The sequence below is a fragment of the Candoia aspera genome, chromosome 1, assembly GCF_035149785.1.
Source record: "Candoia aspera isolate rCanAsp1 chromosome 1, rCanAsp1.hap2, whole genome shotgun sequence".
In the NCBI taxonomy this organism is placed as follows: domain Eukaryota; kingdom Metazoa; phylum Chordata; class Lepidosauria; order Squamata; family Boidae; genus Candoia; species Candoia aspera.
In genome coordinates this window covers 85,268,531-85,295,725 of record NC_086153.1, presented here as the reverse complement: position 1 = coordinate 85,295,725, position 27,195 = coordinate 85,268,531, and the positions used below count along the sequence as shown (strand labels likewise).

Genomic DNA, 27,195 nt, shown 5'->3' with positions numbered 1-27,195 from the left:
AAGACGTTTGCTTAAAAAAGTTCACATCCTTGTGCCCCTTGAATTTCTTCATGCCCTCTCAGCGGGGTATGCCCCATAATTTGGGAACCCCTAGTCTACAGTATATTACACTCCTTTAAATCCTGTAAACACATATTGAAAACAGACCTCATTAAAATGAGGTGATATTTGAAGGCAACAACATGGATTATATCAATTTGCACAAGTGATTTTTCATGCATAAATGCATCCAGGAACAAAATAAAATAAAGTACAATGGAAACTAATCAAAATATGCATAAACCCATGGGATATCTCAGCTGACTTCAACTTAACATTCATCAGAGATGTTATTACGATGGCTGGAGAGCATTAGATTAGGAAGGCTGGGATATATTGTGGTTTATAGCAAATATTTGTCTGATTCCACCTCAGTTTGGGCAGGGGTTTACTGACTATAGTCCTCTGTGAAGAAGAAGCAGTCAATGCACTTGTTGTTCGTTCTGCTGGTGCTCTTAGGTGGAATTGTTACTTAGAACGACACCATATATTCTAGGAATACTGTGCACCTTGACCGTGGGAATGCTGTTCCTTGCTTTTTAGCAGGCAGTGAAAGGTCTTGGGCTGACCCTGCTGTTCTTTGTTTTTCACAACACAGATATTTCTAGGGATAGTGACTTAGAATGGTTGAGAAAGGATGGGCCTTATTTTTTCAATATATAACATAAACAAGGTTCCACTTTAGTTATCTAAACAGAGCGTGCATGACAGAGTTTATCTCATTTAGTTTGGGATCTAATGTCTCCTTGGTGTCATATAGGAGATAATAGACACCTACATTGTAGCTCAGGTAACTCTGTGGTTACAAAAAGAGCTGCGTTATCTTTGTCAGCCGAGAGCATTGCGATAGCTAAGTGATCAAGCAAGAGCATTTGAAGATCAAAAGTCATGGGAAAGATTGAAAAGACTGCAGGATACCAAGAATGTTTCCAGAGAGTAGTATCTAAACATACCATTTTGTAATAAATTCCAATCCTTGATACTCTGCTAACCATTTGAAAGCTTTTGGACTTAACTCCAGTGTAAGGTTGATTGATGATTTTGATAATGGCATAATAGAATGTCAGAAGTCGATAGCCGTGTCAAAAGCTAAGAATCTCATTTAGAGTGAAACTATTAATAGTAAGTTGTCTAATCAAAAGAGGGGTAATACATATTTTTCCCCAGTTAAGAAGACACAACAGAATTAAATTATTTGTTTACTTTTAAAATCTCAGTAACCAGAATTTCATAGGAACAGCCTGTATGCTTAATTTTCAAATTCATTTTTATTCTGTGCTGAGATTTTGCATATTGCTGGGTGAACTTGGCAACATTATAAAGGGGTTGAAGACAGAGATTAGCAGGGAGATTCAAAATGCAGCTTGGTTACCTAGTAAGTAGTGGGAGAATAAGGGGACCGTGGATGCTTCTGAAAATGAGCAGGAGAGGAAAATGGGTTCAGCGATTCTGACTTGCCTGTTATCCTAAATTAAGACATTTGCACTGTCTAAAGCAGCATTTCTGAACCTTGGCAATTTTAAGATGTGTGGACTTCAACTCCCAGAATTCCTCAGTCAGCCATGCTGGCTGGGGAATTCTGGGAGTTGAAGTCCGCACATCTTAAAAGTCGCTAAGGTTGAGAAACACTGGTCGAATAACTGTCCGTCTGAGGAACAAGAATGTACTTCTTGCAAGGGTGTTAATTGCAAATGCAATTGTCAAGCTGCCCTTGCCTGAAATTTCCTTATCTCCCCTTCATAACTATTGGGAAATCACAGCGTTTCCAGACAGTCTGGCCTTTAATTATACTTCCTGGGATTTGGGAGACACTGGTCCCTGACTGGGAAGGACTCTTAGTTCTAAAAAGGACACCTGAAAGGTCTTATGTGCACATCAGTCATCTCCTTTCCCCCCTTTTAAAACAAAACAACCCTAGGAAATAGCTTGAGTGGAGAAGAGGCAGTTATGAAAGGTATGCTTAATCCTTTCTCTATGGCAATTTTTCTGCTTATAGCCATTTTAGGCTACTTTTTCCTTGGGCAGAGAGAGGAAGGGAACTCACCATATTACTGTAGTCTTTATCACAGGTAAAGAAGCCGGAGTGGGGGGTAGTGAACAGATTTCCATGTGTATGTGAAATTCAGAAGCTAGGGAACCCGGTTTTGTCTTGTTTTTTGTTTGTGTTATAGTTTTAACTTTTTAAAAAAATAACTATTAAAATTTTAAAAAGAAAGATTAAAAAAACTAACAAGAACTAATATTTAGAATAAAGATGCAAAAAGAAGGAAGTAGGAATAGAGCTAAAAGTGCAGAAAAAATAAAGAATGAAAAAAGAAATGTAGAAAAGAAATATAAAGAAATGACTTCCAATTTTTTCTATAATCTTTTTTCTGGTCATCAAATCCATACATCGTAAGTTCATTTTTTTCTCTTTCTTGCAAAAATTAAATAAGGGGATTCCAATAAGCATTAAGCTTAGATAATGTCTTATCTCTAGTTAAAGATGCCAATTTGGCCGTGTCAGCAAATTCCATCGTCTTCACCATCCATTCCTCCTCTGTGGGTAAAGTCGAATCTTTCCACCTTTGTGCATATAATAATCTTGCTGCAGTGTCATATACAAGAACAAAGTTCCATGTTTTTTTTCCCCAACTGTTTATCCATCAGTCCCAAAAGAAAAGTCTCTGGTTTCAATTGTATATTAATCTTTAAAATCTTCTGTATACGTAGTTGGTTCCAAAGTTTTCTATCTTTTTTACATGTCCAGCAGGCATGATAAAATGTCCCTTCTTGTTGATTACATTTCCAACATAAATTTGAAGTACCTTTAGACATTATAGACAGTTTTTCTGATGACATGTACCAATGATACATCAGTTCGTAAAAATTCCCTTTAAGACTATAACATAGTGTAAATTTCAACCCTTTCCACCACATATTCTCCCATTGATCCACTTGTATATTATAACCAGTTTTTAGCCCATTGTATCATACATTCTTTCATTTGTTCTTCTGTTTCAAATTTCAAAAAAAGTTTATATATTTTAGCAATAACATGATCATCCTTTGTATACAGTTTTGTTTCAAATTCAGCTTTATAATGTTCAAAACCAAAAGTTCTTTTATCTACTTTAAATTGTTCTAATAATTGTGCATAAGAGAACCATTGACATGTATATCCTTCTGCCACGTAGTTTTAACTGTTTTAATTGTATTTTAATGGTAGGTTTTAATTGATGTGATTATTTGTTTTTGTTTTTTTTGTTACTTTAATTGTGTGTACTTCCCAGAGTCACAGGTGTGAGATAGGTGACTATATAAATAAATAAAATAGTATGTGATAATATATGTATATTATACACAAACATACGCAGACACAAACTTATTTTGGCTCTAATTCCTGTGGACAAAACCCCCAGTTCCATAAATTAAAAGGTACCTTTAAAAAAAAGAAAAGAAAAAAGAAAGCAGACCAAAAGTTGCTTTTTTCCCCCCTCAGCAGTTTTTAACAAATATGTCTTGAGTTTTGAAAGCTGTTTCTGTAGAAATCAACTTAGATAATACAGCAGTGAAAAAAAATATTCAAGAGTTCTTTAAAAAAATACTTTATTGCTCACTGTGGTATTATATACTAGGTTTCTCAGTGGATTATTAGAACAGGTGATGTTATAAGCTAACTGCTATGGAAATCTGGAGTGGGGAAAATGACCTATTCAGGCATAGCTGTAACTCTTGGAATAAACTTTTTAACATCTTGTACATATAGCTGTTCTGATGTTTAGTTGTATGTGGGCTGGTTCAGATTAAGCATAATAGACACCAGGTCTACATCATTGCTTCACTCCTACCTGCTGCACCTGTTCATTGTCCTAGGTCCACAGATATGTGGGCGTAACAATTTATAGCCTACAAAGATAAAGGCTAACGGGTAAAGGCCTGAACAGCTTGAAAGAGAATCTAGAAACTAACCGTGAGACCCACAGTTAGGTATTTTGGTTGATGCATGTGTAGGCTTTTTTCAAACATGGTGCCCATGCATGGATTTTAGTGATTTCAAAGGCAGGATAGGCAACTGGTTTGGTTGGAAGGGGTGATCCTGTTTCCTTTGCCATCCCACCCTACCCCAGTAGAGGAAAGGTTTTATGCAAACTGTGTTAAGTATATGCACAGCGTTCTAGTGGTCTCAGGTGAAAACTCAAAACAAAGAAAGATGGGGGAAATTCATTTATCTTTGTTATTGTAAGATTTTGTATACTGGCATCAGCTGCAGAGCTTGAACATCTTTCTTTGCCTGAAGAATTCTAGGCAGTGTTCCTACAGTTGAGCTGCCATTTCTGTTAAAATGGTTTTCCAGTGTGCTTCCTATAATTCAAGGCTACTTGTTCTAGTTCTGAGCTTTGGGGCAACAGGAAACAAGTATTTGTCCCTTTCTGTATAACTGTCTTTCAGCTATTTGGAAAGTGTTGTCTTGTATTTCTTCTCCCAGCCAAACATATCCAGTTCCTTCAGCTTCTACTCTTAGGACCTGTTTTCTAAATCATTGACCAACTTTGTTACCCTCCTATGAACCTGTTCCTATGTTTCTTGAAGTGCAGTACTGAATGCAAAATTGAATGGAGGAGATCACTAGTAGAAAGCTGAAACCTGGTAAGATGGAGTGACTGCAGGTTGGGGGCCCCTCTGTATTCTGGAACTTACCATCTTTGGTTCTGGATGGGGTGGCACTGCCCCAGATAGACCTGGTGCGGAATCTGGGAGTCCTCCCGGACTCGACTCCTGCTGGAAGAGCAGGTGGCAGCCGTGGCCAGGAGGGCCTTTGCTCAACTTCGTGTTGTGCATCAGTTAGGCCCTTTCCTTGATTGGGAAGCCCTCCAGTCAGTCACTCATGCCCTAGTCATCTCCCATATAGACTATTGCAATGCACTCTACATGTGACTACCCTTAAAGCGTATCTGGGAACTACAGCTGGTTTAAAATGAAGCCGTGCGAGCAGTCTTGGGTGCCCCAAGGATGATGTGGGAACTGCACCAGGTGCCACTTTGCCTCTGGGTCCAGTTCAAGATGTTGGTCATCACCTTTAAAGTCCTACATGGTGTGGGTCCAGGTTACCTGAGGGAGTGTCTCTCCCTCATTACATTGACCCGTCCCACCTGTTCAGGCAGAGAGGGCATGTCACAGACCCTGTCCATGAAAGACTGTCGATTGGCGGGGCCCAGGAAGAGAGCTTTCTCTGCCATGGCCCCCGCCCTATGGAGCACTCTTCCCCCAGAGGTGAGGCAGGCCCCCACTCTCCTGGCCTTCTGGAAAGTGGTGAAGACCTGGCTCTGCCATCTTGCTTGGGGCATGAGGAGGGGTATCAATCCTGGGGGTGGTTAGCGCCTTGAAGAAGTTCCCATGAATTAAATGAATTTAAAGTTCATTAAAAAAATGAACTTTTTAACATCTCTATCTTGGATTTTATATTTATATTTTTATTTAAGAATATTGTTTTATTGTATTTTAACCTATATTCCAGTTTTATTGTAAACTGCCCAGAGTCGCTCTTTGAGTGAGATGGGCGGTGACGAAATTTGAAATATAAATAAATAAAATGTCCTTTCAAAAACAGATGTTGTAGTTTGATTGGGACAGATAAAATGGAGATTGGGTTAGTTGCATAACCCAATTAATTTATATGTCAAGGGAAGGGGATTTGAGGAGGTGTGTAGGAACCAGGAGAAATGACAACAAAAGTGTGGAAATATAGAAGGATATTGTATTGGGGTGGGGGGATTATTTGGATTAGAAACAGCACATACACACATCATTCTGTTTTGTGCTTAATTATTTTTGTTTCCCAAACAAACTCTGAGGAGCTATGTTGCTTATTTTTTTTTCTTTTGGACAGCACCTTCTGGGAAAGCCGTATATCTTCATTTCATTTACTGCATGAGCTCTGGTAGCACAGTGTTATTTCCCTAATCCATGTTGTGTCTTTATCATACAGAGCAATTGAATTGGACTGAATGCATCTAGGCAAGGGTGAAACACAAAATAAAGAAGGAAAGGTTGTTGCTTGGGACCACGACCCTCACAAACAGCAAGGATTTTCTTTTAATTTACTGAATATGAAAACTAGGGTTTTTGTTAACAACTGTTAAATTCTATAGGAGTAGGTCTTCTTTTTAAATCTTATCAATATCAAATGTTACCTCCTCTTCCTTGTAAATTGTAATGGTGCAACACTACTCTGGATATTTAGAGGATAAATTGCTGTATATTTTTTATGTGTGCCTGCATATTTTTTTAAACTGCACATTTGACTCTAAACAGAGTCAAAGCCTTGTACATGACATGGAGGTGGGAATATTCTGTAGCAGAATATTTAAAATAGTAAGAATAAATATAATGGTAACTTTCCACTTTTCCACTTCCCTGGCTATGGAATAATTTTTCTAGACAAATGTGCTTGATACTACTTTGTAGTCCCTTGGTGCTAGAGTGGACCTGATTTTATTAACCCAGGCCTTTAAATGTTTTAATTTTAAAATATAAAATACATGTAAGTTTTGTTTTTGCTTGATATGTGTCCTAACAGTTAGGAACCACGCTGAGACGAGGAATAAGTCTCTAGTGTTTTATTACTGCTACATTAGATAGAAAATCCTAACAAACTGAAGAAGCGTGAGAAACCCATACAGATAAACCCCAAAAGTCAAGGCGGGTCTGTTCTGTGTCTCTTTGAATGACTGCTCAATTCCTCGCTACTACGCATGCATTTTCCTGCCTGGATAGGGGCCCCCTCCTGCTCACCATCAGTGCTCATGATGATATGTTTTATATTATGCTGCTGGACAGCTTCATATTTTGTTGTTTGTAATTAGATGTTATTGTTGCAAAGGTGTTATTGTTGCTTTCCTCAACCTGGAAAAGGCCTTCAGTCATGCCCCACACAAACTCATTGCCCTACGATCTCATAATGTCCCCGAAGCCTATGTCCGGTGGATCCAACTACTGTACTGCAGCATCACCGGTATGGTCCGATGCACAGTGGGAACATCGCCTCCCTTTGCCATCAACATCAGAGTACATCAAGGATCGGCACTTTCGCCCCTACTGTTCATCCTCTTCATAGACACTGACACATGACCTCCAATTGCCTCATCCATGGTCACTTCTCTATGCCGACGACGTCTTCTTGGCGAATGAACAACGTGCAGACCTCCAAAAGCAAATGCAGCAATGGAATGAATGGCTCGGCGAATTTGGACTTCAACTGAACATCAAGAAAACGGAATATATGGAATGCGGCCCCCGAACTGATGAAACCATCAGCATTGGTGGAGAAGACTTGAAGAAAGTAGAGCAATTCAAGTACCTCAGCTCCTTCATATGCAGCAACAGCGATAGCTTTCTGGATGCCCGCGCCCATGTCAACACCACCTGGATGAAGTGGCGCCAGGTGACTGGAGTCCTGTGTGATCGTTGGATGCCCCTATGCCTCAAGTCAAAGGTCTACAGAATGGTAGTGCGCCCGGTCACCCTCTACGGATCGGAGTGCTGGCCAGTGACAGCAAAGCACGAGCAGGCCCTGCACGTGATGGAAATGCGAATGCTCCAATGGTGCCTTGGACTAACACGATTCGACCACGCCATGAACAATGACGTCCGACGATGACTGGGAGTCACACCAATCATGGCAAAACTGTGGGAAGGAAGGCTCAGATGGTATGGACACGTCATACGCGGCAAAGAAGACTCAGTGGCGAGAACAGCCATGCGCCTGGACCCTGGTGGTCGGCGGCCCTGTGGTAGACCAAAGAAATGGTGGATGGACCGCATTAAGGAGGACATGGAATGCATGAATGCCACCCCTGAAGATGCCTTGGACCAAGCCAAATGGAGATGGATATGCCGACAAGCAGACCCTGCCACAGCGCGGGAAAAACACTAAGAAGAAGAAGTTGCAAAGTGACCAGAAGACTTAATCAGCAGCACCATTCAATCAGTGCTCAGCCCAACTCACCTCACAGGGTTGTTGTTGTAGGGAAAATAGGAGGAGGAAGGAATATTAGGTATGTTTGCCACCTTGAGTTATTTACAAAAATAATAAAGGGATTTTAAAAAACCTAAAAAACTACCATTTCCTTATAACAGAAATTGCCTCAGTGGTGTCTTTCACCGTACAGTCCCAAAACAGTAACTGAAGCATCTGAAAATGATGCTGTAGTTATCTTATAGCTAATTCTGAACTTTTTCTTGTCCTCTTCTCCTATTCTGTGCTGAGAGGAAACTCACAAAAGGGAGACAGCCTTCTTTACGGATTATTCAGAACTGGTGGCTTACAGTGTACAAATGTCTCGGAAGTCAATTTTTGTACAGCAGGGCCACGGAGGGATTTCTTCAGGGAGAGAAGAGGAAAAGCGTGTACAAGGGAATATTCTTCCATCCTCTACTCTTTCTCCAAAAGAGGGGCCTCTTTTGTAAGGATTTGGATTAGAAATAATTATTTTGCCTGTCTGGTTTATTGAGGAAAATATAAACTAAAAGCTCTATACTGGATTCCCGGCAGCCATTGACAAAAGCACTGAGTTTGTGTTTACCCTGTGTTTTGCTGCACTGTCCCTCTGCCATGCATGTGCAGCAAGTGTAGGACAAATGTCAGGTGAAGATGTATAAAAGAAGGTATGTTAAGGTTCAGCCAAGTCATAAATGCAGTAGTAGAAAATAACATGGTTAATGTTGCTCATTTTATTTTCTGTATGGGTATACTGTCCATACACTGAGAGACCCAGATGAAATTTTGATCCCCCTTTCCAATACTGGAGATTGAATACTTTCTGTTAATGGGAAGAGCTGGGTTCCTGGGCACGAACAGAAGTGGGTGCCAAGGAAGGCGAACCAGGAGCTCTTTCGAATGCTATGAGAAAAGGTTATACATAACTTAAGTGAGTATATTTCTGAACCATGTAATGTCCTACTGACAAGCTTTATTTATAAAACAATAAAAGAAACTGGCATATTAGCAAACAACACATCACAGCAGAGAAGTTGTGGAGAAGGGAATGAGATCCAACTTTAGTAGCCTTGAACCTTTGCTTCTGGGAGTTCTGAACTCTGCAGTGTAATAATTCAGTCTTGAGCAGCTTGCCTCTACCATTGCTATCATAATACGTAACTGCTACTTACTCTGCTCCCTTAATGTATTCTAGTGTACTATAAATATTTGGGATTTTCTGTTCCGAAGAATAGCGCTAATAAAAACAACACCTTCTTTTTGAGAACATGGCAAACAGCATCTGTGATTAACTTCTAAGTTAAAACAACTGTAATTCTGACCAGAGAATTGAAAGCCTTGAAAAAAAAAATAAACAAGCCTCCCAGAAATCACATGAAAATTCATATATTCCAGTTTAAAGACATACTTTCCCTTAAAAAAAAACCAAAACTAATTAATAGTATAGTAAGTGCTGCTATATTCTTCCTACTGTATATTTTTTTCCTACTGTATATTTGTATAAGAAAGCAATCTTAATGATAAAATAAGAATTTGAAGGATTTTATTTATTTATTTAATCTACATTATTATATTATATTACTATATTATGTTATTATATTAAAAGATGTTGCTAGGGTCTAGGCACTGCACATCAAGGCCACCCACTCCTAATAGCTGATTAGTGCTGTTGCCAATTTTCTCAGTGGAATGATGTACCTGAAGCAGGGGAGTAGAATTCAGGTGCATCATTAAAGTTCTTCTGTTTTGCAGGAACAACCTCACTTAAATATTTTGTGGGAATATTTAGACAGAACAGCCAATTTACCATCTGAGAGCTTTGGGAGTATAAAAATACACATCTACCTCCTGTCCTACTCTTCATTAATTCTCTACCTAACAAATCTACCTACCTACCTAACTTAAGCCTTCTCTAGCAAACAAAGTCTGCTCAGTGGGCCAGGGAGGAAGAGAAGTGATTCTGTTCACCATAGGGTTTGAGCTTGACACCAGGGCTTTTGCTGCTGTTCAACGGTCATATTCGTAAATTGGTGGCATCTTTTGAGGCATCTACAAATGCTTAGTTTTTCAAAAGTGTTACATTGAAAAGACCAAAATGATATTGTAGGATTTATTGTTTCAGACAGGAATATATAGCTATTTGATGTTATTAGTATTTATTTTTGCCATTCCTGTGGAAATGTTATTGGCATAATCTGCATAGAAATGATCTACTTTGAAGTGATTAAGACAGTCCTGCTGAAAGAATTTTAACTGTTCTAATGTATTGTGCTGCTGAGTCATCTAAGTGCATAGAAAAAATATTTTCGTATGCTGTTTAGTTTAATCCAGCTCAGACAACTGGAACTCTCTTATTTTAGGAATGTCTAATGACCAGTGTGGAAGGATTTAAGACTGTGAGGCAAAATTAGCATTAATGTCTTTGGGCCTGGTATGTGGAATTTTTGGAATGGACCTTAGTCTGTCATGAAGAATGTTGAGAATGACAGCATTTAGAAATGGAAGGAGACGTATCCATATTCATCAGCATGTTGATACCCCTTCAGGCTTTGATAACTGGGCAATTCTGGATTCTATTTATGAAGAGTATAGTTGCTATTTATGAGATGGCTATTGGGAGATGGGGTCACAGGGTTGAAAATGAAATGTGGAACTGAATGAAATCATTTCTCTTTCCAAAGAGTCTTCAGTTTATGAAAGGATGCAGCCACTGAATATCGAATGAGCAAATATAGCTCTCATCCATTTTCATTTATCAATTACAGGTAGCCTATTTTCCTCCTTTCCAGAGGAAATCAATCAATTAATTAATTAGTTTCACAACAATCATTTACATATATAGATGACTAATTTCAAATGGGATGTCCCTAAATTTAAGTGGAATATAGACCTTGCCCATGAATTTCAGAACTAGGTTTATTTTCAGTTAAATAATCTAAGCTGAAATTCTTGATTTGTAAATGTATTGGGGGGGGGTTTCTCATTGCATTCATTGTCATATGAAAGCATGTCAGTCTGCAGGAAAAGCAAGCTTTAGGGTTTTTCTGATTTTTGTTTTTACAGAGATCTTCCCAAAAATTATCTGCTGCAAGTTGGCCTTTGAGACTTGATCTCTCATTTTGGATTAGTCCATTTGTGCTTTTTTTTTTTTTGGCCATTGCTATTACTGTCTTCCATTTTAAAGAATGACTATTCTCTTTAGAAAAAAGTTAACTTCTGTAGAAAATTTTCTGAGTAAATACTTTTAAAATTAAAAAGTGTGATTATGCAGATTTCAGTTCTGGTTGGCATTTAAGGGGTTATTAGTTGATTTATGGTGAGGATTTTTTTTTCTTTAAGTCTGGTAAGAGACAGTTTTAACTGACAAGCAAGGTACAGTGTTTTGCTGGAATGTCAGGCATTTGAGGGGAAATGTGCTCTGACAGAATGAAGTAGCTGAAGCCTTTCACACAAATTCAGGGCATCAAAAATTAACATAATTTTGTGTAGTGGGAAGATGTCCCAGAAAGTACAAACTAGGCAAGCATTGGTTTTTCAGAGGAATTAAAGGGCCAGTGAAATAGACATGCTAAGAGCTAATTAATCAGTTCTCCATCCAGCTAATAATTAGAAAACAAGGAGGCAGTTCCTGCTGGGTAAAAGTAGAACTCCAGAAGAACTGAAAATGAAACAAAAAACGGGTGGGGGGAGGGACCCTCAAGGAGAGGAGAGCCATCTGAGAGAAAAAGAGTTGAAATTTTATTTATTTTATTTATCATATTTTTATGACCGCCCATCTCCCCTGCATGGGGGACCTGTCATGAGTAAGGATGGCAAGCAGGGGGCTCCCATCCAGGCTGTAAAGCGCATGCGTAGTACTGAGGAATTAGGTAGCCATTCAAAGAGACACAGATCGGGCCCGCCTTAGCCTTTGGGGTTTATATGTCTGGGTTTTTCCCACGCTTCTTCAGTTTGTTAGGATTTTCTGTTATGTAGCAGTAATAAAACACTAGAGACCTATTCCTTGTCTCAGCGTGGTTCCTGGCTGTTAGGACAGGACCCTTGGTGGTTCACAATAAGAACAATTTAAAATTCAATAAAATCATAAATAATACCAGTCATCAATAAATATATCTTGTCAATAAATATATATTGCAAATTATTGTTAGCACCAGGAAACAGGCATTGGATAGGAGACAAGGGTTAGGGTTAGGAGTGAGATCACAACAAACCGAGGAAGCAGACCTGTAGGTTTTTGAGGCAGACTTCAAACCAGTTCTTCCCCTTTCAGTCTGACACATACTTCTGTAACATTAACTAAGGCAAACGTATACAAGCAGCATCTCCTAGGATTGTTTTCATTTACTCTGTTTCAGAGAAAGACATCGTCTTTTGAGTTTTACATTCTGCTTCTTATTCGGCTGTCTTTACTTTTGCACCTGTTAACCCACTGTCTATGGCTAGAAAGGGTACATTTTGATCAAGCTGGTGTCAGCAAATATTGGCTTATCTACAGGAGGAAAAAAAAGAAATATTCTATGAAGGAACATAGTGTGGGGAGGATTATTATATAGTGTATGTGAATATTTTAAGGGTACGGATCAGCTCTGATTACAGTTGCCAATTCAGTTTGAACTCTAATCTGATTTCATACTTCAGTTGATGAATCATTTTTTAAAAAGGTGTTACCACATGTATAGATGTCCTTCCAAATTGTCAGATTTGGAGGCATCTGGTTTGGAAAACTGATGTGGAAATTCAATCAAATCACCTGCCACAGAAGTACATTTTATGATTCCAAACTGTAAGATATGTATTCCAACGTACATTCTCTTTCTACTGAAAAAAAGTAACTAAAAAATTGTTGTATACTGACTGACAGCTGTTCTTTCCTTTCCTTTTTCCTCCCTTTATTTCATTTGTCAATGTAGCTTTTACATAAAAATGGACAGATATCCAGCATTAATGGAATTACAGAAGAGCAAGTGGAGCTCAGCCACAAACCAGAAGAGCTGAAAGAACAGCAGGCAGAAGTCCTTGCAGCAGATGGTAAGGAGATGTTTATGGCGACAGGAAAGATTTCTTGGAATTCTGGGAAAGATAAAAGGAAGTTGAGGGTTCTGATAATTTTATACAGAAATGAGATATTAATTCCTTGATTGATAGAGCTGCTGCTTATAGTTTTGACTATATATTGAGGGAGAATATATGCAGATAGAGTCTTTTCTCTTCCCCAAAATACTATGTGCTATCACTGATATCCTGAAAACTTACTATAATTGAGATAGAGGTGTAATATTCATTTGCAGAGAATGTTTACTTGCAGTGAATAGAAGGCAATTGCATCTTTGGTGTACTGTTATCCAGTCCTTTATTTTCACCCATGTAAATTTCTCATGTGCTAGAGCATGAATACCCTCCATAGCACATAGACCAAGAAATCTTTAGAGGTATAGGAGCCTTGAGTACATACATGTTAGGCGCAGTGTGGATGAAAGGAACAAAGCTTTCTTAGACATTTCTGAACTGTTTTGGGTATGATATTGCACTATAGAATGAAAACTCCTATGCATATCATTGTTGCTATTGTCCATGTAGAATTTGGTTTTGTTTTCAAGGCTTTAGTTGACCCCCTCAAAAAAACTACTGTCAGCTATTTGGAATAATCTGGACTGGTGGGCCCCTGCTGTAGCCTTCCTATTGACATTGATAAATAGAAAGACACTGATTCCCAAGGAGTGGAGTTCAGCTTTGATAGTTCCTGCTGTTGAAAGACTTGAAGGTCGAGCTGGAGACAAATCATGCCTATGTGGTCACTAAGAGTTGACACTAACTCTTGGTGGCACATAATCCAAAAAGAGAACTGCTATTTGCCCGAGAACTTGATTTTAGACCACGCTCTTATTTGGATCTGTGCTATATGTGGCTTTTATTGATTACAGATTCACTTCACAGATGTGTTCATGGGTAGTTGCTCCCCCTTTTTTTCAAGCTGGCAAGATACTCAAACCAAATAAGAGGTCCTAAATTCAGAAGAGTCCTAATTCTGGCAAAATTTAATGCCCTTCCAACCGCTGTCCTTGAGGGGAAATCTTGAGATACTGTATTCCATTGGAACAAAGACTTTGCCTCTGCGGTGAAGGAGTTAGATTTCCAGTCCACCCAGATTCATTCTATTTAGATTTATTATTCTCCAATCAGTGTGATTTTATTTCTCTGAATGGGGATAAGTTTTGCTTTACTATTGGCACCTTTGAACTCTGTACATCATCTTGCTCAGGGAATGTAAGGGATGATGCAGGGTTGATATTGTAGATTTGCTCTTTTCAGGGCTTATCTGAATACAAACCTCCAATTAATTTTATTACCAAGTGATATAAACTGCTAACTGAACATTCAGTTTTCAGCCATAATTCCTAGTTAGACAAGCAGTTGCATTATCCTAGATTAGCTATATAGACCTATTCCATTCATCCTTTTAAGGTCATATCTGATATTCAGTAAAATAAAATGAGATACGGGAAAGACATAATCTGTCAAGTCTGTGTAATTTTGCAGGAAACTAGTGTATGTTTTTTAATTATGCTATCTCATGTTAGTCTTTGAGACATTGTGACTAAAATATGTCCATAAAATTAGGATGCCTGTATTTTAGTAAAATATATTAAAAGTTTTATGAATATATATTTTCAAGTTCTAACACTTAACTGAAGTATAGCAGAAATATTCTATAAAAATAAAATGATTGGTAAATATGATCTGATGTCAGTTCTGCTTTGTCTGAACAAGCTAAAGAGTCAAGCTTGATAAATCAGATTTACAAGAAAGAAAAACTTAGCTTGTTTTGTACTGTGTTCTATCAGATAGTTGTTCCATTTACCACAAAATGGAAGTGGCTTTAGGAATTCTGTCAGTCTTGCTACCTGAGGTTATTTAATGGGAAATGCTAATGTTCTAACTCTGGACATTTGGCACACAAAGTTTAGACTCCCATCATTTGGCCAACTCATCTCTTGTTAAAGCTGTACCGTGAACTATATTTACTGTGCTAAGACTGCATGTTACACTCCCCTCATTTCTTTCTTACTTTACTAAGTATGCTTTGCTACTATTTTTGTCACAGGAGCCAGTGTGGTGTAGCATTTAAGGTGCTGGACTAAGAGTGGAAAATCCCAGGTTCTAGTCCTCCCTTAGGTGCAGAAGCTACGTGGGTGACCTTGGGCCAGTCATTCCCGCTCAGCCCAAATAAGTGTCAGACTCTGCAGCAAGTTTGCTGCTAAACAGACCCCCTTGCCACATCATGCATTGATAGCTTCTCAGTAAGAACTAAGCGAGCACAGTGCAGAAACAGGCAGACCTTACAACCATGCAGGACAAATGCTAAGAAATATAACTACTATGGTTCTTATATTTGACTTTCAGTTGGCAGAGTATTATAAAGAACTGATATAAACTGGGAAACTGGTATGTCCCATTTTAGTGAAAACCAATAGTGGAAGGCAGAAATTGCATTTCTTATTTACTGTGTTTGTGTAGTTATATAGTAAAAACATTCATAATCTTCCCACAACTCAAGATAGCTCACAAAGAAAAATAGTAATATGCAAAAATTAAATAATTAATAAATGAATAATTCTTATTTAAACCAGACACTTTATGAAGAAAATCAGAACACTTTCAAAGAAGCGAACAAACAACTATGATCTTAGTACATGCAGTGTTTGTATTGTTTTTAACAGCCAACCATGCTGGGCACAATTACTATTAAGCAGCATAAGAAAATAAGAAAATATCCATAGAATATGGAGAGAGGTTTTCATTATGCCAGGATCTCTGTCTGCATCTACAAGGAAACCTAAACAAGTACCATGAAAAAGAAAGGAATGCATGAATTTTGGCAGGAGTTCCTTATTGGATATAAAAATCATTCACAACTTCAAATAACTTGGCTGTATGATGCTTCAGGAAAAAAAAATAGCTTGGCAGTATTGATTTGGGTTGCAGTCTAATACTTCCTTCTCATAGTCATGCATAGATTTGTGCCTTTGGATAGTTCTCCATTTGATCCTTGGTGGTTTCCCTTCCCATTTCATAACTCCCAACTTGGGACCTTGTAAAACTCTGATTTTGGGGGGATGTTTACAAAATGCAGTTCTCAGACTCAGTCATCCTGTGGGCAAGGGTCCTTCAACTGATTATGAAATTATTATTATGAAATTATTGAACTATTCCCCAGACCCAGGATATAGAGGTAGGTTTATGTTTAGGATCAACATCAAAACTCAACTGAGAGAGAGACCTAGAAATGGTCCTGGGAAATAGCCAAGTAAAAGCCTACTTGGAAGTTGGACTCAATTTAGAAGGAAGAATTATCTCTAGATAATTTTGACTGGCAGAAACTAAGGTCTAGGTACCAGGAGTTTTGGCTTTAAAAACCATCAGTATCAAGCAGTCAGTGCTGAAACAATACCTGTGAATTGGCCTCTGATTTTGTTGCCAGGCTCCTCTTAGCTCTTTGCTGTTTGATCCCTGGACAATTTCCAGAATCTGTTTTGGACTCTGGCTTAATTGCTCCTGGCTGTTTTTAATGGTGTTTTATGGCTTGTCTCCCAACTTTATCTTCAACAGTTTATTGAGTTTTTCAGTTTTGTTGCCTGGTCACTTTTGGGGGAGAAAAACATGTTTCTGAAGTAATCTCTGACAATTTTATTGTTACACAAGAGATAATGAAATCCTGAACCATACTAGGCAAGGTGACATTACCATGAATATTAAATCTTGTGGTAGGTTAATTTCAGCTCTTCAGTCCTGAACTTGAGATAAATCTCCAGGAACTCAGCTAGATGCTTATATACTAATAAATGCTTTGCGTTTCCCAGTATCCACTCCAATACTGTGAAGTGGATAGGAGGAGGACACTCAAAGTGAGTAATCACAACCCTGTAGCCACTCATACTTCTTGCTGGTATTGTGAACTAGGATTTCCCACATGGCCTATTTTATTGGCACCTTTATGCTGTAGGTCTAAAAGCCCAAAATTAAAAATATAATTAATAACCAATCAGTATAATTTATTAACTGATTTCTGAGACTAATGGCGCAAAGATAATAAAATAATAAGTCAACAATTTCTGAGGAATATAACACGAATAAAGCTAATGTACAAAGCAAACAATAATCTGTGAGTTTGTACTCAAAAACCTACTGGAAGTCAGTACGGTACTCACAAAATCTGTGTTAAATAGCAGTGGTTCTTACCCACCAGCAGGCAGCCCCTGCATTTTTCACCAGCTGCAGCTTCTAGGCAGATTTTAGCTGCTGATTGTAGTACACATTGCAGTATTTGATTCTGGAGGTGATCAGGGCATGGGCAACATAAACTTAGTGGCTGGCAGCTTTCCTATAAAAAAGCTATTTTTCTGGATAGTCTCAGGATACAACAAAAATGTGTCTTCCCTGCTTTTCCTGATATGCATGTGACTTCTGGAGGACTTTATTAGATACATATCAGTAGTTTTAGACCCTAGTTCTAAGGATGTCAGTATCACCATAATTTGCCTGTTCAGATATACTGGCAAACTGGTTTGTTCACACCAGGAAGCAACTCACCAAAAGGAGTGCAGGAGAGAGATGGAATAGAAGTATAAGTAAAACGTTTCTTCCTTCAGTGAAGCATCCCAAGCTGGTCCCTCAGATTTATTGTACTAATCCAGCTCTTCTAATTCATAGCTCGCGTGCCAGTGATAGTTGAATGAAACCAGCCATCTCACCATCTTGTCTGCAAGGCGTAAGAGTTTTCTAATACATAGATCAGTGTAAAGCAGGGTATCTTGAGACATGAAATTTGTATTCAGATTTATATTAAAGGTGTCAAATTAATTTAAAATTATCTCAATAGTGAGATAAATAAAATAATTGTGTTTTTTCTTTGTGAATCACCCAGAGTTGCTGGGAATTAGGTGGTGTACAAATTTAATTAATAAATGAATTGAATCAAATATTTTCACTGAAATGATAATGTATATATGTTTTATGGGTTTTGAGCCATGTTGTTATAGTACGCTGCTAATTTATGCACAAGTATATGCATAATTTTATAGAATTGCCTCTATTTACATAGCTCTGTATTTTGAGGTGATTCCGTGGCTTTTTAAAAAGTCAAAGACAATGAGGTAATGTTTCACATAGCTGTTCTCATGTATCTTCTAGAACAGCCTTTCTCAACTTTTTGACCCTGGAGGACCCTTGAAATATTTTTCAGGCCTTGGGGAACCCCTGCACATTCAGGCTCAAATATAAGCCAGAAGTTACAAAATTATTATATTTGTTTCATGTGTAGGCCTGGGTATATGCATTAACATAAAGAATGGAACTTACCTCCTTAATGTGAAGTTGCCCAAATTTGAAATAATTTTTTAAATAAATCATGATCTCCCTAGTGACCTTTCGCAGAACCCTTGGATGAGAAACCCCATTCTAGAAGGTGCTACCACAAAGAAGATGCGCCTCCTGAATCCTGATAAATGGCATTGTTTGGTTGAAGGACCTGAAGCTCACCAACTCTGCCTGATCTTACTGGACAGGCAGAAACCATGAGAGATAGGTCTGTTAAAACCAATACTTCAGATTGTATTCAAAAACCTACTGGAAGTCAGTGCAATACCCACAAAATCTGTGTTAGATAGCAGTGGCTTTCACCTACCAGCATGCAGGCCTCTGCGTTTTTCACCAGCTGCAGCTTCCAGGCAGATTTTAGCTGCTGAATGTAGCGCACATTGCAGAATTTGATTCTGGAGGCGATCAGGGCATGGGCAATGATTGCCGGGCTTCATGTTTTAGAAATGTTCTAGGAAGGGTTGCAGCTGATGTACCAGAAGCAGCTTGGCAAAGACATCCCTATGTTAGGATAGAATAATTAAAAAAAAAATCATTGTAAAAGTGAAAGGGATGGTTTGGGGATGAAAAATGAATATTTAAGTGCTTTCTTGATCTATCCAATGTAATATTTGTTTTAAAATGTAGATATTTCTGTCTGCAGTAGCCTTTAGAAAAATAGTATAAAATAATTGTTAATATAAAACTCTACTTGTTCAAGTAAAAAATTACTTTGGTAAAATAATTTAAAATAGCAGTGTACTTTAAATCACCCGTCTCTGTTGAGTACCCTCCAAATACATTTTACTATTGCTTTCCTTATCTTCCAGCAATCCTGGAAGATGCCAAATTTGGAGGGAATTGTCTCGAGGTATAATCTCAAGAATAAAAGAAACAATCTGTTGGTATAATATCTCTGGTCTGTGTGTGGGTGTGATTTGTAAAAGAAAAGTGCTCAGCTTTTGCTCTGAAAGTATACTGTAAATATATAGAAGAAGCATTTTTTACAATTTTTGATTTAAGCAAGTTCTGCTAATCTGCAGCCCCAAACTTCTTGTAACAATTAGGGATGAGCAAAGGGTGGAGATGTCATTGTTAAAAGAGGCACACAGTATCTTTCCCAGTGAGTGATTAAGGAGTGGCTGGACCACAAATTGCGGTCCATCAAGGAGTAGCCTACTGAAACACAACTTCAGTCGGTCTTTTTCATCAGGCAGTGAAAGACAAGAGGTGTTTCTTTTAGCTCTGCTTATCTTCAGCTGCTTCACTATCTCTCCCTCCGTTCAATAACTATCTCAGTTGGAGAAACAGAAGTAAAGGAATCCCTCACTTTGGAGGAAAAACACCCTTAATTATCATCAGACAGAAAAAATGCTGGGAAATATCACTATCACAGGTACAAAGGGTTTTTTTTTTTAATCTTTCGAGTCATACTGATTGTTATTTTATGTCTGTGGTGGTGATTTTATGCTGCAGAACTTTTGCCCAGAATTCAAGCATTTTGAAGATTTATTGGAACAGACCTCTAATTATTAATCCATAGGCAGTGAAATCCTAGCTATTCAGAAGTAAGCTCTATTGAATTGAATAGGTTTGCCTGCCAAGTAAGATAATACAGAATTACAGCAATGATTACTTTAAACTTTACTGCTATTTTTGATTTGACTTGAGTCAGGAAAATACCATTTGATTAAAATGTTGAAACATAATACTTACGCTTACGTATGTATGTAGAAATAAATTCCATCAAAGTGAACTGTTAGTGAATACATATTCATGTGTACAAATAGTGAGATTTTCCCCACTTTTAAATCAGGGATTTTATATAGCGGTGCTTTCAGAGGAAACCAAGAGCATCTTAGATTACATAGTGTGTAAGGATGATTGATTTATATTGGCCTATGTATTTTATGTATACTGCTGTTGGTAAGTGTCAGGAAAGAAACATGATTCCAATAAATCTTCCAAATTTTTGAGTATTACATATTTTTTCAGTTTATAAATGGTTTAATGTCTACTTTATTATAACTTTTATTTGCTGAGCCTAGCATTTAATTTACCCCAAGATTTACACAGAATATTATATTTCATTGATTCTAATTGATCCTAGATTGTTTCATTAATTTTTGTCCTTTCCCTTAATTTCCAAAATCCTTGCCCTTAGCATAATCCTTCTACTTTAAAAAAAATGGGTCAAACATCTGTTTTATCTTTTAAAGTTATTGTCATTCAAATGCATGATGTTTCAGCTGAATATGCCCGTAAAAACAGAAGCAATGGGATTATAATAAATTAGTCAATCTGTTACAACAACTCTACAGCTTCCTCCCAAAGTCCTTCACAGCAGTAATTTTGGAAACAAAGGGATAGCAATATGTTGCTGAATGGTTGGGAATAGTCAGAGGGTTTTTTTTAATCATTTAAAGAAAAAACATACTTAGAAGCTCTACAGTTTTAGAAACTTAATTTTATCTTGCCCATCAAGATGTTCAGAAAAGCTTTTTTGTATTTTTTTCTGTGAAAACTACTGTAATACTTAACATAATTTATTAAAGTATGAAGGAAGTTTAGTACTTGTGAAAATATCTATTATATCTCTGGGATTTCTACAGTAGCCTAGTAATTTTTGGTTGGTCTGGTTCAACTTGGTATAATCACTTCCATAAATTCTTTGCTGCCTTTAGTGGTCATGGGGATTTGTGCAGCGCACATCTGATAGCTCTAAGCAGCAACAAAAAACACAGAGGTCTTGTTGTTTAAATTATCAGTACTATGGAACATATACTTAGATATAAGTTTACATGAAACACCAGGTTGAGGGGGGGGGGAGAGAGGAGAATCTTGTATCATATTCTTGTAACTTCTGAAAATGATTGGAGAAAAGCATATTTAAATTGTTACTTAGCATTTAGCATAAATTACAACAATTTCATTAATTAGATTTTAATAAGCTGATCATATTTATCTTTGCACCTTCCAAGATATTTAGATTTTGTTTTTCCATGGTAGGTTTTTGCATTCCATGATATAGTTGCACAGTCCAGTAAGAATGACTAACAAAAAATGCTGCAAATCGTTTTTCATTGCCTTTTTCTTCCTCTTGCTGGTGCTGTTTCCATCCATTTCCATAATCAAAGTTTGGCATGACTTCTGAGTCATGTATCTGCTTACTGTTGAAGTGCCAACCAATTTTAAGAAATCCTGTTTAAATCCGATTTAAATCTTAATAGGTTAATGCTGAGCATAGTCTGCCTAATGGTTATTAAAGCAAACTATGATTAGAGAAATCTAAAAAACAAGGAGGGTGTTGACATACAGGAAAAGGAATAGGAATATAAAAGTCTGTATTAAGCCTCCATTTCCCCCAACTATGGTTTATGTGATTATCAGGACCAAGCCCACAGTACGTACTTTCAGCTGCATGCACAGTTTGTAAATGGTGGTGTAGGTTCTTTCTGTAAATGACTAGAATAATTTCAGCTTCTGGAGACTGAATACAATTTAAATGGCTTAGGAACAGTATGAAGGGGATCATTTTATGTGTTGTATATTTCTGTAAACCCAGAGTCTGGTTGAGCTGACTGGGGGGAGGGGAGAGAGTATAAAATATGCGTAATATGTGCATACATACTTAGGGGATGTTATTTTTGGTGCTCTTTTCTCTTTCTACTTGCTACACCTTCTGAAATACACTTAAAGTACTTTGATAATGAAATAACACTTCAGGTATTACTTCAATATTGAAATACACTGCAGGTATTTCAATAACTACAAGGGGAAGCAAATGAAACCCTCACATATACCCTGGAAATAGGCATTATATGGCAAATATTAGGATTTAAATAAAGCAGTGCCCTAACTCTAACACAGTTATGGGTAACAGTAGAGAAAGCAAGGAAAGAAAATGGAATCATCCTTAGTCTGTGGCCATTCTCCTGTAGGGATAATTGAAGGAGGCCCCTTAATATTAACTTTACTGTACCTAATTCACAGTGCTAATCTAACTAATAAAATTGGCAATCTTCAAGAACCTACATTTCATGTACAGTTGAACTGACATTAGCAGGAGAGGTCAATTCTTTTACTTAAAGGTTTCAAAATATATGTCTTCTAGTTTGCTTTTTGTATTTTTTTCTAATGATAATATAATTGTATCCCATAGCCCTCCCTTTAAAGGAAAATTAGCTTACACTCAAAGGAGTTAAGAATAGATCAGGCCGAAATCATTTTTAAATTGCGCAGTTGGATCCAGCTGTACTGAATCTAGAGACAGTGGATAATTTTCTTTTCATATTCAATGTGTTGCAATATTAGATAGAATCAACTTGTGAATTGTTACGAGATCCTTAAAACCACTGTCAATTTAAAGCAAATATTTCAAGGCAGTGGCCTGCTCTCACTTACAGTTAAGCAAACACACGGATCATCGTGGGATTAAATATGAAACAGAAAGCACATTTTGGCCTTAGATGTTTAAATATTGAATAAGCTTCAGTTTTATTTGAAAAAAATGCTTGGGGGGTTTGAGTGGATAGAGGATTTTGGAATATGGAGCACTGGGTGTGTATGACACGTATCTGATGGATACAGAATGCAGAGAATTCATGGAGAAAATCCAGGGCAATGCAACAAATCCTTGGAGGGAAAAGTCAACCAACTCCAGATGTTGATACGGTTGACTGCAAACGCATGAAGTGTTTCAGATTTAGCTGTTTCAGCCTGGGAATTTCTTTCTTTCTTCCAACTACAGGAAATGGAATGCCTTCTTGCTTGTATTAAGAGAAGCATAAAGTGGGAGAATTACAGAAACAACCCCCCCGCCTTTTTCTGTTTGCCAGAAGCTAATATATGAGTAACACTATAAATACTACATTAGTAAATAATAAGATACTTATTTTACATTGGAATAAATGTTTTATCTTAATAATTAAGGGGAAACATGATTATAACGCAGTTATAAAACTATACTATGGTATAGGCTACAAACCTTTCCTAATAAAATATTTGTTCAGGGAAATATGAAAAAGTTTTTAGGACCTAAAAGTATAAAAGTGTATGCTGAATGAGAGAAACTTCAGAGAATCAACTGATATCAACTATGTGAATAGGACCTAGTTTTTATTTCATATTTAACATGGTTTTAAATCTTCGTTGATAGAATGCTGATTATTAATATGACTCCCTTGTGTTTTTATATACTTTTGTTTCTTGGTAAGTAGTTTGGGAACAACTATCTTGAAAGGCAGTTATAAAATAGATAAAAACAATAAACTGATGCTTCTATATGCCAGTTTATTATATGATGGAGTTGGCAGAGTGATGAGCATCTTATGTGTGCAGATTTTAAACTCTTACTGTTCTAGTCATACTGTTCCTGTGGCTCCTAATTTTTAATTTCCTCATGTCTAAAAATACCTCTGGTCTCAATAGGTGCTCTACAGGCTTTCTGAAAAAAATTAAAATGGGACATGGTGGTTTCCACCCAGCTATTTGTTTTGAAATGCACCCAGATGTCTAGAAAACAAGAAAATAATAAACTGGTGAGGTGGTAGTTGCAATTTGTGTTCTGTGTGTGTGTATGTTTTATTTGAGGAGGGCTTGAAGTAGACAGGGTAGCTGGTTTATTTACTTTTGCATGGTGGATGTTTCATCAGGCTTCTTTCTTTCTGTTTTGGTTTAGCTATAGCAGTGTTTCTCAATCTTAGCAACTTTAAGATATGTGGACTTCAACTCCCAGAAGTTAGAAGAAGTTGCTGGTTGGGGAATTCTGGGAGTTGAAGTCCACATACCTTACAGTTGCTAAGCTTGAGAAACACTGAGCTGTAGGGTGCTGTTTTGCTTGGTAAGTGTATGTTTCTCTAGATACCACCAATTTTATTTTCATGTTTGTAAAGCAAAAATGTGGTTTGTCAGTCTAGATTCAGATCTGTCCTCCACTTCATAGCCACTATCTTTTCTTTATCAGTTGGTCTTGGAGTGACCAAGAGCTTAGTTTAGAGCTGGATCTCAAGAAAAGGAGGAAAGATCTTCTCAGTTACAGAGCCCTGCTTGTAAAGTGCCTTCCTTGTGGCTGGTATCTTTTGGGGTTGACTCCAGGCTGATAAATTTCTTTTAGTTTTGGTTTTAAATTGTACTAGGTTAGTGTATTTTACCTTTTTAGGATTTAGATTTATGCTCCATAACGGATTCTGCTTTTCAAGTGTTTTTGGGTGCTCTCATGATACAGTGAACAAATGAGAGGCAGGACTAAGTCTCTCTCTTGTAACCTGATTTATTTTAATGAAATGCATATATATTAGATGTTGCTGTTTTTTACATGGGCAGGTGAGGATAGTCCAGGTTGATTCCCCCCATCCAAAGAGGTCTACTTCCCTGTATCATTAGAATGACATATCCAGTGGGGAGTGAAAATCAGAAAAAGTCTACAGGGCAGGCCAGGGTCTGAGACAGGAAAGACACTAGCAGCAGAAGAAAAGCAGCAAAGGTATCCATACTTCCACCTCTGGGAGTCATGGAGAGAAGTAGGTACAGACCATAGTCAACCAGCAGCATGAGAAAGCTGGGCCAGAGTCTAAGCATATTGTATAAGAAGAGTCTGTAATAGGCAGGGATTCTAGCATTTGGGTGCCATTTGCCCAGAGCATCTACTAAGATTGTTTCCGACCTTAACACATATTGTTAGTCTTTCAGGAAGCTCAGTTATTTAAATAAATTCCTGATTCTCAAGCCTGTTACTCTGAAGGACTATACCCTTGGAGTGCTGCGCTTATGGGTCACTTTAGTTATTTTTCCACCCTTTGGTAGTGACATTCTTGTGGGTTTGCAAGGATTTGCTTTTGTCTCTTGAGTCCCCAGCTGTGGAAGGGCTTTCCACAGGTTTTGTAACTTCCTTCTCCAGCTGTTCCTTTCCTCTCTTCCTCTAGTGAGGATTTATTCAGTGGGGTTATAATGTAGAGTCCTATTCATGAGTTGGCATTTCAAATGGGAAAAACAAAAGGAAATGTGAGCCTTTAAGTCAGTCTTGACTCCTGGTGACTGCCTTGACAAGTCCCTGTAGTTTTCTTAGCAGTATTTTTGGAGTGTCTGTAGCTTTCTTAGCAATATTTTTTGGAAATGGCTTACCATCTCCTTTTTCCTAGGGCTGAGGAATAATGACTGGCCCAGAGTCTCTTGGCTGGCTTTGTGCTTAAGACAGGACTAGAATTCACAGTCTTTCAGTTTCTAGCCCAGGCTTTCTCAACTTTTTGACCCTGGAGGAACTCTTGAAATATTTTTCAGGCCTCCAGGAAGCTCTGCACATTCAGGCTCAAATATAGGCCAGAAGTTACAAAACTATTATATTTGTTTCATGTGTAGGCCTGGGTATATGCATTAACAGTGTTCTTAAACTAAAAATAAAGAATGGAACTTACCTCTTTAATTCGAAGTTGCCCAAAATTGAAATAATTTTTAAAATAAATTGTGATCTTCCAGGGAACCCCTAGTGATCTCTCGCAGAACCCTAGGTTTCCATGGAACCCTGGTGGAGAAACCTTGTTCTAGCCTGTTGCCTTTAACCACTACATCAAATAACCTATAAAATGTGTAATAATAAACCACAGAGTTCCAGTGATAGTGGTTCTCCTCTCTGATTGCTAGGTAGCTTTAAACATCTCTTTGGGGTGGATAAGTACCCTTTCTACCACCCTTTTAATGAAATTTCATCTTGGTTGCCATCAGTTCAGGCTCAAATCACGGGGGCTGCCTGGACAAATGCTCTTTAGCCATTCTATTTCTGCATTGAAAAGGGACTGCACAGGGGAGAGGTAATTTCTCACAAAGTGGAGTGTAACTTGTGACTAGAGAAACTGTCATGAGTACTGATAGTGAGCAGGAGGGGGCCCCTATCCAGGGGGGGAAATGCATCCGTAGTACTGAGGAGTTAAGCAGCCATTCAAAGAGACACAGATCAGACCCGCCTTAACCTTTGGGGTTTATCTGTCTGGGTTTTTCCCACGCTTCTTCAGTTTGTTAGGATTTTCTGTCTAATGTAGCAGTAATAAAGCACTAGAGACCTATTCCTTGTCTCAGCGTGGTTCCTGGCTGTTAGGACAGAAACATCATGTAAGGTATTTGGCTGAGCCAGTAAAGCCATTCTCCAACATGTTTGTGTCTAATATTTGCAGATGGACCAGAAGCCAAACAGTTGCTAGAATGGTAATACTTGCTGCAGACAGAACTGGCTTTAGAACGTTCTGTTTATTCTGAATGCAGGGCCGCAACTGGGGGGGACAACCGGGGCATGTGCCTTGGGCGCCGTGCTGGTGGGGCACCAAAATGAGTGCTAGGGGGGGTGCCAAAATGGGCGTGGAACCCATGTTTGCCCCGGGTGACACAGACCCTAGTTGCAGCCCTGTCTGAATGTAACTTTTTCTGTTTGCATAAACATTTTTCATTACAGTAGTTTTATTCAACGCACATCAACAGTTAAATTAATCTATAAACATAACATGTGTCCATAGCATTGAAATTATATCTAGTGTTGCTGTTTTATATACCAGGAATTTTGCAACAGGCTCTAACAGTGGAAGATTTACTAAATAATATTAACAACGAAATGCTGCCCTCTGCTGTTCATTTTGTTAATAAAGTACGGTAGATGTTAGTTTTATGTAATTTTGTAGAAATGTATATTAAAATGTAAAATATTAAAATATATATTGTGCTAGTAAGTCTATGGTATATTTCTTGACTGCTGGTGTTTACTGTTGATAGTTGATCCTAAAAGGCAGAAGCTACCCACCACTTCAGTACCTTCATTATCAATTCTAGAGAGCCAATTTGGT

General features: G+C 37.8%; 1 protein-coding gene across 1 annotated transcript in view; it reads left to right on the top strand.

Moving 5' to 3' along the window:
• The window catches only part of AKAP12 (A-kinase anchoring protein 12), a 74,985-nt gene that overhangs the window by 26,680 nt on the left and 21,110 nt on the right, over window positions 1-27,195 (top strand). Inside the window, exon 2 of the mRNA XM_063308759.1 lies at window positions 12,928-13,045. Coding sequence (XP_063164829.1) covers window positions 12,928-13,045 — 118 coding nt within the window. The remainder of the gene's footprint in view (window positions 1-12,927; window positions 13,046-27,195) is intronic.